The sequence below is a fragment of the Ambystoma mexicanum genome, chromosome 6p (assembly GCF_040938575.1).
Source record: "Ambystoma mexicanum isolate Mex_15411 chromosome 6p, UKY_AmexF1_1, whole genome shotgun sequence".
NCBI lineage: Eukaryota > Metazoa > Chordata > Amphibia > Caudata > Ambystomatidae > Ambystoma > Ambystoma mexicanum.
Genome location: NC_090935.1, coordinates 1,309,698,305 through 1,309,713,648, shown reverse-complemented (window position 1 = coordinate 1,309,713,648; position 15,344 = coordinate 1,309,698,305). Strand labels below are relative to the sequence as shown.

General features: G+C 44.7%; 1 protein-coding gene across 2 annotated transcripts in view; it reads right to left on the bottom strand.

Moving 5' to 3' along the window:
* The window catches only part of SAXO1 (stabilizer of axonemal microtubules 1), a 704,683-nt gene that overhangs the window by 409,288 nt on the left and 280,051 nt on the right, over nucleotides 1-15,344 (bottom strand). For both annotated transcript variants that reach the window (XM_069625971.1, XM_069625972.1), the window contains exon 2: nucleotides 13,814-13,990. In XM_069625971.1, coding sequence (XP_069482072.1) covers nucleotides 13,814-13,990 — 177 coding nt within the window. The remainder of the gene's footprint in view (nucleotides 1-13,813; nucleotides 13,991-15,344) is intronic.

The following is a 15,344-nucleotide window of genomic DNA, read 5'->3' as shown; positions in this document are numbered from 1 at the left end:
TAACTCCCTCCCTACGCTCAGTCGCCCCCACTATTTCAGAGAAATATCAACACATACACACTGGAAGAAAGCACAAGAAACTAACCTTTGATCACTGCCCCGACACCAAAAGCTATCTTTGGGACTGCATGGCTGTGACTGTGATGCTATTGGGTCAAAGGTCACACACCATCGCTTTTGAATATACTGCTTTGGGTGAGGGTGTTCACTTTTGCCCCGCCGGCCCACCGGGTGACAAAAAGTGAATGCTTCGGCCCCACATTCAAAAAGGTTGAACCTTTTACTTTTAGACCTATTACTCCCATCTGTTAACAGGGCCCAAACCCGGCAGGCTGGCCTGCGCACTATCCTCGACCTCTCCAACTTCAATCTCTTCCTAATCCAAGAGAAATTAAAGATGATTACGCCCAGCCAAATAAGGTCCTCTCTCTGGAAGGGGGATTGGCTCAGTGTGGTGGATCTTCAGGACGCCTACATGCATATCCTGATCTGGGGCCCACATCGGAAATACCTGCGATTCTCAGTGGGAATGGAACACTTTCAGTAGCGAGTGCTACCGTTTGGTCTCAGCTTGGCACTGCGTGTCTTTATGAAGATGATGGCGGCCATCGCAGCATTCCTCAGACTGCAGGGAATTCATGTATATACATATTTAGATGATTGGATGATTGGCTTCTGCGCAGTCCTTGCCCACAAGTTGCAATGACCAATCTTCAGGCACTCCTCCAGCTCCTGTTCCAACTGGGGCTGTCAGTGAACTGGCGGAAATCATCTATGATGGTTGCTCAAGACCTGATTTTTCTAGGTTTCCGTTGGGATACTGTTAGCATCAGAGTGTTCCAGGCAGAGGACATAATGGTAGACCTATTAACTACATGCCAGCTTTTCCTTCAGTCCTCTCTCATATCGGCCTGGTGGCTCCAGAGACTTCTGGGCCTTATGGCTTCTTGCGTGTTAGCCCTACATCTTGCAAGATTGATAATGAGGCGCACTCAGCTTGCTCTTTGGAACTGCTGGTCTCAAACCGTGGACCCGGACTCCAAAATGATTCCGTTTCCATCCTCCATGACGGCGGATCTTCAATGGTGGTCATTCGCCAGCAATCTTTCGATGGGAACCTCCTTCCAGGAGCCCTGCCCACAAGTCACAGTTACAACAGACTCCTCCCTTCTAGGGTGTGGGGCGAAGCTACGTCACCTTGAGGTGTACGATCTGTGGACACCCCAGGGCAGACTGTCCCATAACAATTACCCAGTGCTACTGGCAGTTTTTCTTGTTCTAAACGTTTTTCAGCCCTCTATCATCAACAGTGCGGTTCGAATTTGCATGGACAATTCCGCAGTGATTTTCTATATCAACAAGCAGGGGGGCACCAGGTACCCTCCTCTGGTGGATCTAGCTATCCAAATTTGGAATTGGGAGATCCAGCACAATGCCTGGCTTCAGGCAGTGCACATTCCGGGTCACATCAATGTTGCGTCAGACTCCCTGAGCCGCCAATCTGCGGCGAGTTACGAGTGGGAGACGAACAGCAAGGTTCTACCAGGAACTTCCAGCAATGGGGCTCTCCAGCAGTGGACCTCTTTGCAGCCTCAATGAACAGGAAACGTCCTTTTTATGATTCCAGGGACGGTCTCAGAGTGTCTTCTTTGGGGGACGGGCTCGAGATCCCTTGGACAACATGAAGGCTTACGCCTTCCCGTCTTTGCCATTGATTCATTGGTCGCTCTGGAAACGTAGGAGCACTTCCAACTGCACTCTTCTCTTCATAGCTCCTTGGTGGCCAGGTATGCAACCCAATCAGTTGCCGCAGATTTCTGACCCTCTTCACCAGAGCAATCACCAGTTGTGGCATCCGTCCCCACACTCCTTCAGCTTGGCGGCCTGGTACCTGAGTTCAGGTCCTTAGTGCAGTTTAACCTTTCAGAGGATAATATGTGCATAATTCAGGCGGCACGTAAGCCTTCTACTAGGGCTCAGTACAAAAGAAAAATGGCATTGGTTTTGTCATTTGTGTCTAGCTAAGCAGCTTGATCCTCAACAAGCTTCTATTGACTGTGTCTTGTCTTTTATATCAGCCCTTGCAGCCTCTGGCATCCACGTCTTATCATGCAGGACATACCTATTCACCATTGCGGCATATCTGTGTACAGACTGTTGCTCCTTCACTGGCAAACTCAGTAATCAAGAGACACTTCACAGGTCATCTTCATCTCTTTCCTCCAGTCAGGTCTCTTCATCCAAAATGGGATCTCAATGTGGTCCTCACCGCTTTGTGTCATAAGCCATTTGAACCTATGGCCATTACCAACCTCAAGTACCTTTCTTGGAAAGTGACCATCTTGATTGCGGTAACATCCACGAGAAGAATAAGTGAGCTTCAAGCTCTCTCTGTCGAACATCCGTTCCTAACATTCCACAAGGATAAGGTTGTTTCGTACTCATCCGTCTTTACTTCCCAAAATTGTCTCTGAATTTGATATAAACCAGTCAGTATCCTTACCGGTTTTCTTCCCGAACCAGGTCTCTGATACCGAGAGACTTTTACATAACCTAGATGTCAGACGAGCTCTGATGTTTTACCTCGATAGAACAAGCGAACTTAGAAGTTCTTCACAACTCTTTGTTACATTTGGTGGCCCAAAAGGGAAATCTGCTTCGAAAGCTTCCATCTCACATTGAATAGCTTCATGTATCTCTGAGGCCTACGCAATTCAAGGCCTTCAGCCCCCAAAGGGCATTCATGCACATTTGGTCCGTGGCAAAGCGACTGCTGTTGCCTTCCAGATATATTTCCCTTGGGAGTCCATAGCCATAAAAAGTACTCATGTCCCGTCCCGATGGATGGAATGTCCCAAAAGTATGGAGGAAAGGGGACTATGGACTAGGAGTAAGGTAGTTACTATGGTGAGTAACTTTGTCAACATTTCTTTTAAAAACCCAATATGGGAAATAAATTGAAGTAAATGTTTCAAAATCCACTGTGAAGTATTGTTCCTTAAGGGAAAGGCTTCAGGGTACCGGTTTGCATAATCAAGAATGACAAATATACACCTATTACCCAATTTTGATGTTTCCAATGGTCCTATTATATCCATCCCAATTCTGGAAAAAGGAATATCAGTAATAGGTAATGGTTGTAAAGGAGCAGGCGGTGGCATTTTAGTACTGGTCTTCTGACATAAATCCCACTGCTTATGAATAACTTGATATTGGCATGAATACTTGGCCAATAAGATCTATTCACAATTTGAGCTTGCGTTTTTGCTGTTCCTAAGTGACCCCCGGTAAAATTAGCATGGGCCATTTCCAGTACAATATTTGTATGACTCCTAGGTATCACAATCTGTGTTCTTGGTTTACCCGATGGGAATAAATCCCCTCTATACAACAACCCATTCTTTTGGGAAAGGACCACTTTTCTTCCTTCCCTCTTCCTCACTTGTTACCTGATTAAGGTATCTGCTAGTAAAGGATCACTATGCTGAGCAAAAGCTAAATTTCAAATAACCTCTTCTTCTCTTTCTATTTGAACTGGGACTTTGGGGTCAAGATCAGCCTCTCCAAAACCCTGGGTTCCTCTTCCAGTTTGCTCACAATTCTTAACGTCTTCTGTTTTTGGGAAATATAGCTTGTTACAATATGCCTTGTGCTATCCTTTCCCCAGCTTTAATTTGGTATGCCTTCTTTCCATTATTTTGCATCATCACCTTACCATCTCCTCTATAGTCCGGATCAATCACTCCTGACAATACTTCCAGACCATGCCACCTGGCTAGGCCTGATTTAGAGGCAAGGTGGACATAAGTAAACTTGTGGGTGGGGGGAATAAGAATCAAATCGAAGGGGATCAAAGCTCTTTCACCCAGTTCAATGAATTCTCCCCTTCTGGTATATATATCAAACCCAATTGATTGTTCAGTAGCTATAGTGGGAGTAGAGGCTCTTTTGCTGAGTTTCTCAAACCTTAGGGTTCCCCAATTTGTATAAATTGATTCTGATCCCACTCACCATATGTGAGGGTTCCGAAATGTGAGGCGCACAACTTTTAGATGATTTCTCAATAAATGCATTTGTATTAAATCATACGTTTCAATAAACACCTCTCTATTCCTACCATTATGAGGATTTGCCTGCCTAAAACAAACTAAAGGAAACACTCTAACAAAAGATATCTGCCTCCCACATGTGTACATAAATACTCAAGAAAATATAAGGCAATTCACAACAACAATTACATTTGTAATATTGAGTCTTTCTTTATAACATGAATGAATTCCCAGGTTTCAGTTCCAATGGTCAACAAAAAGAAACAAGGAAATCTGGGTTTCTAAGAGTGTCAGTAGATTTTTTTGTAACTTCAATGTGTCAATGGAAAGTTACAATAATCCAATATCCAAAAAAAGAAAGATTCCCCTTCTTCCTTGAACAGATATTTTCAGTCCGTCAAATAGCATCAATGATATTCTTGGTCAGGATGATTTGCCACAATTTACAAGATTCAAAGAAACACAGTTTCTTTATATCAGCTTTTCTTATCTCTCCTTTCAACACCATAAATCACAGTTTGCATCTTTGCCAGGATAACTTCACAGCACTTCCACTTCTACCTGCTTTACTCTCATACCAGGCCTACTTCTACAAGGATTCACTGAGCGGGCCTACTCGCCTGTCCACAATCCACAGTGCTTTTGAAGTTCTAGATCTACGGATAACCAAAAGTTTTCAGAAAATACAAGATCCACTCTAAGATGGCCGACACGGTCTGTCCTACAGGAGTGCCTCTCCTGCAAGCCCAGAGTGAATGGCCAGCCCGTGGCCACAGCCAATCAGGGTGTCAGCAGGCAAAGCTGCTAATCAAGCCCCTAATCAAGGCACGCCACCAAGGCCCCTGTCTGTGCCTGTCCGGGCCTGGAGGGCTCGCAGGGCCCCCTCCTCCTTGCACCCCTGCATCACCTCATGGAACAGACATCAGGCATGCAGCCTGTTACCCCACAAACTTTGGCCTCTGCAACTTTTTGCACCACTCAAGAAAAACTGTGAGCCATGGCTGGACATTGCTGGTGCTTTTTTCCACTAACCTAAACAGCTGTTCAACCAAGGTTTTCCTATATCATTCTGTCTTCCTTTGCCTACTTAATCCTTCTTTTCATTGCATTACAGTGCTTCTGGTGTCAATCAAATTCAGATGTGTTTTTCAACATCTGTGCACCCCATTTTGCTTGCCGTCCCTCATCAACATCCTTCCCACATCTGCTACTCTTTCTTCCACTCTCTCTATCCACACTCCTCCAACTGGTTTACCATGCCCCCTGTACAACTCCTCGGAAAATCTTAAAAGGCAGTGACCTGTTGCATCTAGCCACGCTTAGTGCTCTCTCTGCTATCAAACACTCTGCCGACATCTTCCTCCTCCTTGAAGACATTTATCTCGATATCCTTGCTCTTACCGAGGCGTGGTTCAATGCCAGCTCAGTCACTACTTTTGACTCACTTCGTCCTGATGGCTATAAGATTATCTCCATGCTGCTCCCTAATTGTGCTGGCGGTGGGGTTGCCCTGATCTTCCCTGAGTGGGTCCCTAATTCCATCAAACCCATCCAGCTTTACTCTTCCTTCGAGAGCCTGGTCATCTCTCCTACTTCCTCCCTGACCATTGCCACTATCTACAGGCCACCTGACTCTAAAATGTTCCTCTCTAAATCGGCTGATTTCTCTTCCTCTCTCCTCTCATCCACCTCTACATTCCTTTTCCTTGGTGACATCAACATCCACCTTGAATCCTCAATCACGGCATCCACTCTCTTCCGTGACCTCTGCACCTCGCTCTCCCTCTACATTCTCCCCTCTGGTCCTACCTACTTGACTGGACACACTCTCGATGCCATCATCCACACTGAGCTCTTGCTCTCCTCCTCATTCACCACTCCACTCTCCTGGTCAGACCATTCTCTCCTCTCCTCCCACCTGGGTCCTCTCTGCCATCTGACTACACCTCCCCCAGCCCTGCCAACCTGTTCATGAACATCCGTCTGATGAAACAAGTGTCATCTGCTGCTTTTGCATCTACCTTCATGCCAGCTCCCCCCACTGCAGACTCTACAGCTGACTGCGCTCTCGGCAACCTCCATCTTGCCATCACTAACACTCTTGATGTTCTTGCCCCAGTCATGAGGATCCGCCTGAAACATGGCTCCAAACGTAACACCTGGTACGACTCTGAACGTGCAGCCCTGAAATGCAAGTGCAGAACTGCGGAATGGAAGTGGCAGACCTCAGGTCTGACAAACTGGCCTTTCACCTGCTCCAAAGGCAATACAAACTCTCCATTCGCTCAAAGAAAAGGGCCCACATCCAGGCTTGCATCTCTGATGCATCCAACAACATTGCTGAACTATTTCAAATCTACAAGGAACTAGCCAACCCTTTCCGCAATCTCCACACCTCTTCCCTCCCAGACCCTCTGCAATGCACTGGCCACACACTTCAATGCAAAAACGTGTGTTTTTGCACAAAATTCGAATTAATTATTGATCATACTTCTCTTAAATGGTTAAGTTTAAGAAAGGATACCAATGATAGGGTAATACGCTGATGCTTAGATGTACAGTCCTGTTGTTTCTCTGTGATGAATCAGTAATTATTCCCTCAGGAAACCATGCGTGGGGCCCTTTTCATGTGGCCAGGGAAGGGCAGACGCTTCATGATCCTGACCTTGGGGGTGGTGTTCTGTGGGATGGGGAACAGGCCAGGAAGACTGGAAAAACGCCCTTCTTTAAATTTCCCCGAAATCCCACACTTCTAATATCTGATTGCAGAATAAAAAGAAAATCTAATAATGCTGTTGGGGACTTCAAGTCACATGATTCACTAAGTACTGGGACGGGGAAGAGGGCTCAAGAGTTATACAACCGAAGTGGTCAGCTTGTTAAGGCAAATGACCCACACATGAGGGAGGCACAGAGGCTTAAAAGGCCCCCTCAGGTGTAGGCCATTAGTAGCAGTTGAAGTTGAAGTTAGAGACGGAGCAGTAGCAGCAGTTGCAGAAGGAGCGAGCAGCATCAGGCTAATCGTTGACAGTCCAAGCAGAAGTTGGAGGAAAGCGAGGGCGCCGGGAGCACTGCAGGGCAGATTCCAGATACCGGTCCTGAGAGGTTCCTTTTCCCTATAAATCTGAAGTGCAGAGGTTGCACAACCGGAAGCGTGAAGAAAGAAGGCTTTCCCACATGTGAACCGAATTGCAGAGACTGTGCAGCAGGAAAGGTGCTGGAGACCGTGGCTGGGGGCTGGTGTGCACCAGGGGGTCTCAGCAACAAGCCAAGCTCTGTATTTAATAGGTGGGAGCGAAGGCAACTTCAGCGGGGAAGTACGTCCGTTCGGAACAAGCCAAAGCAGTGGAAGTCCTGCAGCATGGGAAAGGATCAAAGACAGAAGCCGGTGAGTGTTAACGAGCTTTCTAATCCCTTGCATGTAACAAAGGCAGGCAACAGTAGCAAAGAAGAATCACTCGCGTGCGAGTAAAATTGCTGTAAACCTGACCGTTAATTCTGACCGTTAATTGTCGGACAATGATTGTAACAAAAGTAGCACTCGTGTATGAGTGAAACTACTTGAATAACACTCATTCAATATTAAACTGAAGAACACAGCTGAAATACTAATCACATCTACCTAAAAGTGATTATAAAGTGAAGGCTATCTGAAGAATAATTTGTAAAGCAGCAGACAACATTGTAGCATTGAATTTAAGTGACATAACTTTAATGATTGTGAGTTCCGGGGATCAAACAAGCATTTCCCAAAGCCAAGAGTGGTGCAAGCATTGTCCCAAGCCAAGCATGGTGCAAGCATTGCCCAAAGTCAAGAATTGAACAAGCATTGCCAAAAGCGACTATCAGGAAGGCATACAATTAAGCTAAGCTGGATAACAGGAAGAGAAAGGGCAAATGCAATGTTTTCAAAGGTAAAGCTTGTTGATTGTGATTGTTCCATATAATTAAAGCTTGTATAAAAACTCACACTGCCAAAGCCAAAAGGAGAAAAGTTAGAATTACATCCTTCAGGGTATCTTGAGTCTGTATGTACAAGTGTGAGGGCCAGATATCCTTTATTAGAGTGTTTTCTTCAGTTTGTTTTAGGCAGGGAAATCCTCATCAGGGTAGAGATAGTGAGGCGTTTATTGAAACATATGATTAAATAAAATGGCATTTATTGAGAAATCATCCAAAACTTGTCTGTCTTACATTTCTGAACCCTCACAGTACACCAACAACTATAAAAAGGAACATCCCACCCAGGCTCCTCTTCGCAATGTTGCCCATAGACATCCTGAAAGCATTCCTAGGCAGGACGAATGGAGGCTCCTATGTGGCGAAAGCAAGGCTAGGATTGCTTTCTGAGCCATGATGGCTTGAAAAGACCTAGGTGGGGTTGGGCTTTCAGATATGGAATGCTCTTTTATAGCAGCCCCATTGAGGATTGTGGTTTACTTTTTGAGGAATACACCAGAGAAACAATGGATTTAGTTAGAAAATGATGTATTGCGCCACATTTATAGAATGCTTTTTAAAATATGATTTACAAAAAAAGTTGCATCTTTTCTGGCACCTCAAGCTGAAAGGGGCATTGCAAGATACCCATCTGTGGAAGTAAGATTATTGCAGGCTAAGACAAGGGCACAATGTTCCTCCTGTCACAGGGAGAAAAAGCGAAGTGGCACTTCTGTTTCACAAAAATCTTGAATTCAAGGTACGTGATCATAAAAAGGAAAAGAAGGCAGTCATTTTTGGTCAATTAGTTGATAGTTATGGGAGGGGTCACTTTCACCTCCAACGTCACAAATATAGGCCAGGAAAAGTTCACAATGGAATTTCTTAATGTTTTATGAGGGCTTTAGCAGGGTGAGACAATAGTGGCAGGAGACATAGGCCTGGAAACAGCCCTAGATAGTTGCTCACAAACGCAGACTGGCAAAGCAGGCAACACCGCTCCATCCATGATAAGAGCATTAGCTGAAACATACCTGGTAGACACATGGCAGGTGCCTCAACCAGAAAGGGTTGATTGCGTCCACTTTTCACATGTGCATCACACATAATTGGGGATTAGGTCTTTTTAACCATGGGTCCACTCAGTAGCACTGGGAAGCTTGTGATAAGGCCAAGGCAAAATTGCAGATCACAACCCTTTGGAGGCTCTCTTGGGGACCGGATCACAAACCTGGAGGTTGGATGAATTTATCGTGAAAGACCGGGTTACTGGGGAAGAACTAAAAGAGCCTTGTACCATTTGAAATTAGGAAAGGTAACAGACCCATAAACCTAAAGCCTTTCATGCACTTTTTCAAGTACTTTCCAAGTGAGAGGCTGCAGATGGCAAAACACAACAAACATACTTTGGGCCAATGAGCCACCTTAAGGTAACAGTGAGACGTGGGTGTTCTGCAACAAAGAAGGGAGTTAAATATGTCTTTAGACATTTGAATACCCATAAGAGCCCTTCACCTGATGTCAATCCACTCCCTTTTACAAGTTGTTGACCCCGCTGCTATACCAAGTACTTTTAGACCTGTACAATTCTATAAGGTGGGGCAGTTACCCTTTTGATGGTAGAGGCTTGCATCAGTAAAATCCCCAAATATTACAAGAACCTTGCTGACAATGCATTTTACCATCCAATAGTGATCATTAATTTAGAGGTGAAAACCTTCACATGCATACTAGCAAACAGAAAATAATTCATCATACCATACCAGGTTGACCAGGACTAATCAAGTTTTGTTACCCAAAGAAACATATCTGATAACATCAGATTGATGCTTCATGTGATAGACAAAGCCAAAAGGGCACCTGATCTATACCTTATCATTGATGCGTGATGCTGAGAAAGCATTTTCTAGGGTGGTTTGGGGGTTCCAAGAAAAAGGTACTGTGGAAATTTAACTTTGTCCCTTTCACGAAGCTAGACAATTATAAAAAGCCTACATCCAAGACTGCTGTAAATCGATTACTTATGGTTAACTTTCAGCTAACCAGAGGGACGTGGCAGGACAACAGTGTTTATTGTCATTATGGAGCCCTTTACAAAAAAGAATCTGTAGCGATAATCACATTTTGGGGGTTAGCAGGGCACAAGGTCTGCCTGCTTGTCAATTATATATTCATGGCCCTGAATCAAACAGGAGAATCCGTAGAATTGAGGGGTACAGGAGGGTTTTTGGGTTCAAGGTCAGTACTGGCAAGTCCGAGATTCTGAACCTGACAGTCCCCATGCAAGACATGGAGACAATCAAAATACTGATTTCCTTTGATGGGCCAAAAGGTTTTTCAAATATTGCAGAGTTCAGCTTAGTGTAGTGGGGGGGGCATGGTAACACAAGTATGACACTGGCACAATGGATACAATTTGAAAATGTTGGGGCTGGAGAAACTACTACTTTGTCCTATAATAAGATGGGAGTAATCTCAACCATCAAACGATAAACAAAACAGTCCTAGTGGAGCCTGTCAAATCAAAAGGGTCTATGCTAATAAAACCTAATACCCGCACTATCTCTTGTACAAAAAGTGTAAAAAGGAGAAATGTATGTAAAGGAAAAATCAGTGCTCAAAGAATAAATGCGGTTGAACCAGCTCTCCTCCCCACATTAGACCACACAGACTAAGGCTTTCCCTGTAGGCAGGATGACACACTCTGGCTCGGTTTCCAACACTATAAACAGTTCCAAACCGTGGTGTGAGGCCCACCTGGCCGTCCACGTTAAAGTCTCTTTTCTAGACTTTCAAAATTGTACTTCAATACAAAGTACCCAAAGGTCCCCCTCTGTTCGGTCCTCCTTTCACCACACAGTTCACGTAGGTCCCTCTCTGTTGTGTTTGCACCTCTCTCATCAAAGTTGAACACAAACGTGCAAGGGGGCTCACTTCCACAAGCTTATTATACTTCAGGTCTCCCTCAATCAGACTCAGACCACTTTCGGGTGTCAAACACTTTCGAATATGCATGACTCCCTTTACAGACCACCGTAGGACCACTTTGACTCAAAATTCATGTTTACTCTGTCTTTCTTCACTTTTGCTGTTCATTTGATGTATTGCTTGAAACAGTGTACCTTTGACAGAGACTTTCGAGTGGGCTGCTCCCTTTCGCTGTACCACTCCGTTATTTAGTATTGCTGATCTCACAGCCGTCTTAACTTCAAAGTTACTTCACAGGTCTGCCTCTCTTCGCGTATCATCCACACGCTTGCAGCTTTCACTTGCGATATAATGTTGCTACTTCATTCGCTTTAACACACACCGGTCTCTCGGGTCGCTTGCCAACTCACGGCTGTGTGTGTCTCTTTCTTGTTTTGCTATTTCCAATTCACGAGTCAAGGTTAGTACCACAGGCTTGGCCTCTCCTCCTCAACTCTGCCGTTCACCTGGGAGGGTTGCTGGCATCCTTGAAACACAATGCAATCTTCACTTGTGGGATCTGGCCATCTCCACATGTCTTTCGTGGTCTTTCGAAGGCAACAACCTCCAGTAGAGAACCCTTGGGGTGTTCGGGTCCGCTGCTCTCGTCCCTTGGTCCGTTGCTCTGATCCAATAGGTGTGCCTTTGTCCCGGAAGTTCTGCTCGTACTCGTGTTCCGCCTGGCTCAGAGTGTGTCTTTAGGTGTTGCCTTTTATTTGTGCGAGGAGAGCTAACTGGTATTGGGTGTATGCACTTAGTGGAAAGTGCCTGATTTTGCCTGACCCAATTAATGGGACATGTCCAGTACGATGTGAGAGAGTTAGTCTAGTTACTCTCAGTCACCCTCTTCCTCAGCCCAGTGTTTGCGTAAAAAGGGGGCAGAGATTGAGACTTCAGAAGATCCTAAAAAATAGGATGGATCAGATAAACAAAGGTAGGGGGAATACTGTGTCTCACCATCGGCTGCCTAACCCCAACTCCTCGAAGACCCATCACCCAGGTGATCCTCCCGCACTGGTCCACCCCGAGGAACTGGATCTAAAAGTGATGGCCGTGTCCTGGCCACCTGGATGACAAGTCCCTGAGGACTAGCGGGTGAAAGACCCTTTGGTTTCTCACATTACCCCCAAGATATCCTCCCAATATGGACCCAACTATTCCTTTACTAGAATATATATCACTTAGCAGCTAAGCCTTACCATGTCCAGTGCCACTTGAACCCCTGAACCTGTTTGGGATACACTGATTGCTATGGAATGTTCTTTATTTGCTGAAATAATAATTAAAGTAGTGATTTAAGTATCAATTTTAATGAGGTTGTAGGGCGTCAGAGGTGCCAGGATTTTCCTCAGTTTTGTCTTTGAATACCAGTTTTGATGGATATAATAATGAGAAACAAAATAATGTGAAAGTTATGTAAAACAAGAAAGCAGTTAGTCATGTATACTGGAAAATATTTTGCTGCATCCCAGATACGCGATCTTTCCCAGAGCTGCACAGAATGAAGAGACAGTGTGAAATGCCCCAGGAAATAAACATCCAGGAGTGTTTTTGTTGGATTCATGCATAGTTTCACAATGTTTTTTCTCAAACTGGAAGCCAGGTTTCGGGTTCTCAATATGCCTATGTTGACCCTGCTTAATTTTGTCTTTTGGTGACCTGTTTCCTCCTAAAATCACTAATTAGCGGAGGCCCGCAATTCCCTTCCTGTAATGCAGCTGCAAATCCTCCTTGTTTGTGTCCCACCTCACATTCTAACCCTTTGTTAGTTACTTGCACATATTTTGGAAATAGTACAATCCCATATTCCAAGGAATCCATATCACCTTTATATGCCCCTTTCAATAATGGCAGCTATTTTGGCCATAACGCCACTGTCCTTTTTTGTTTCTGCCCTACTACACTTTCTTTTATGAGGGAGACCCATAACCTCCACCATACTCATAATAAGCATCTTTGTGTCTCTTACTCCCTTCATTTCAATCCAATAACAAGGATATAATAGGGACGGCCTTGGCTAAAATATATGCAGCCAACCCATTGAGGACCTCATCTAACTCTTGTTACTAATTAGCCAACTGTGTTCTAAGTTTGCTCTGGCCGTAAATGTCGGTAAAACATGCAGACACACTTGCTCTGTGTGTTTTTCTGCATCTAAGCCATTTTGATCCAGATTCCCTAGAGGAAGTGGACATGAAACAGGAAATCCACTCTGCACATTTTGCTGCTCTCTGTAAGGAATCTGCAAGTATTTCCAATCAGATTACATTTTCATTGGGGCAGACTGGCATGGACCTCTATGAATTCTGCCCATGACTTTGCCTATACGTGGAATCCATAGATATCGTGGCATGTGTTTCAAGCCGATCACCATTACTGAGGGATATTGAATGGAAATTGGCTCAGAAACCGAAGCACCACCTCTGTTCCTGTCCGATTATCCACACCAGGCACAAAATGTTCAGAAACCGGAGGAGCGGACAGTGAAGAAGGACACAGATGTGGCCAAGGTTTGCCCTGCTGAAAATTCCGACCTCATCAAAATGAGCCCATAGGCATTACTGAATATGAAGTGTGTAATGGCTCCTTCTGTTGTTGCTCTGTGGAAGCCAGTGCAAACAAAAATCCCACCTCCACTGTCTCCAGAAGAAAGGTGGATTCAAACAACCCATGACATTGGCACCTACCATCTGACATCAGAGACATTCCTCATTATGCAAATTTGACCAAAATATGGTATTTAATCATCATATGATCTGATGTTCTATGGAAAGCCCATCAAGACGCAATGCTCACGTTTTTCTATTTTCTGATGAACTGCTCGATGGTTTTACATGAACACTCTACATTTTGCTCACCTGAAAGTGGTCAAACCATCCATTTTTGTAGTGGGCTCTTCGTATAAACGGCATGGCTTGAATGACTTGGTTGGTTGCGACTGGCGGCACAGGTATTGATCTACATACTCTGAGATCAGGCATGGTTTCTCCAAAGCATCAAATATTTTGGTGGGAAGATGTGGGCAATGGTGACGCCTGGTGAAGAAAAGAGATGAGCACAACAGGTCAGCGTTCATACAGAATACTTGAGAAAGGCATCACAAGATTACTACTATTATTGTATTTAAAATATTCTGTCAGATTTGATAGAGAAACATATTTGTCACTGACGCTCAATTCGACTGCTTAAAATCTTCATATCATCTCCAACTGTGCCCAACTTTCTTAACATAGTGGAAATTGGTATGCATGGCATTTCAACACATATATCCATAATTAAGTAAATTTCCCGAAATTATAGAGTGGGAAAGGGGATCAGGGGGGAGAGAAGAACCTCCTCTTGCATCCCCTTCTTTCCCAGCCCTCGACAGCACAATGAGAGTCGCAGGATCAGGCTATAAAGCTGATCATCCCAACACAGAACAAATCCAAAATGTATGTTGCTATAAGTTGCTATTACGTTGTGCTTACATTTATCAAATCAGGTGCAGTACCATTGTATTCCTTCCTATATAGCGTGGGTAGTGTCAACTTTAGTAAACATGCACGTTCTATCATTCAAAATCGCCCTAAGCATAGCTGTATGCTGGATTGATCCCTGTTCACACAGACCAATCAATTCCCTTCCAACCTTTCTCATTGCCAATCATAAAGCAACAGGGCTCCATTTTAGAACAAAAATAGCATTTTAGTCCTTTATTTAAAAAAATATACTTTTTGGACAGCAGCTTCTAATGTGTCTTCACTGCTCCCCGCTTTCGCCGACATAAACGTTTCTGTTCCACCTTTGTTAGTTGTCGTTTCCGCTACAGTACCGCTCATTGGGATACTAAACGCCCCGTAATCTTCATGCGTGCGTTGACATCCGGATGCACATTGGTAATCATGAAACGCTCCACAAAGCTTTTAAGATTAACTCTTTGTGCCTACGCCAGGAAGTCCAGCGGCTTCAGGTAAGCTGATGTCTAGGGTTCAGCTGATCCCCGAGTCTGCCCTCAACCAGGCCCAGGTTTGGGTATCTCACTTCTGTAATTGTGAGATTTCCCTCTGGCTCCTCCACTCCTGTTTCCCCCAGGTAGCCACCTCCTCATGCATCTTCCTCAAGAACTTCTGTGCCTCTTACAGCCTTGGCAACAAAGTCTCCAGCTTTGATTCCTCAGTGGTAATTGCATTCTAAATGTTGTCAGTCTTTTTGTGAAGCCTCTCAAAGGATATCATCATAGCTGTTGGGGCCCCACCGGCCCCCGCCCCTTCTCTTGCTAGTTGTGACTTATCATAGGTGACCATTGTGATTTTCTCTTCTGTATTTCCTCAAGGTACAGGCTAATTTAGTTTAAACTGCCCCTCCCCCACTTGCTTAGTGAAGGATCAAGGGGTACCCATGTGGCAG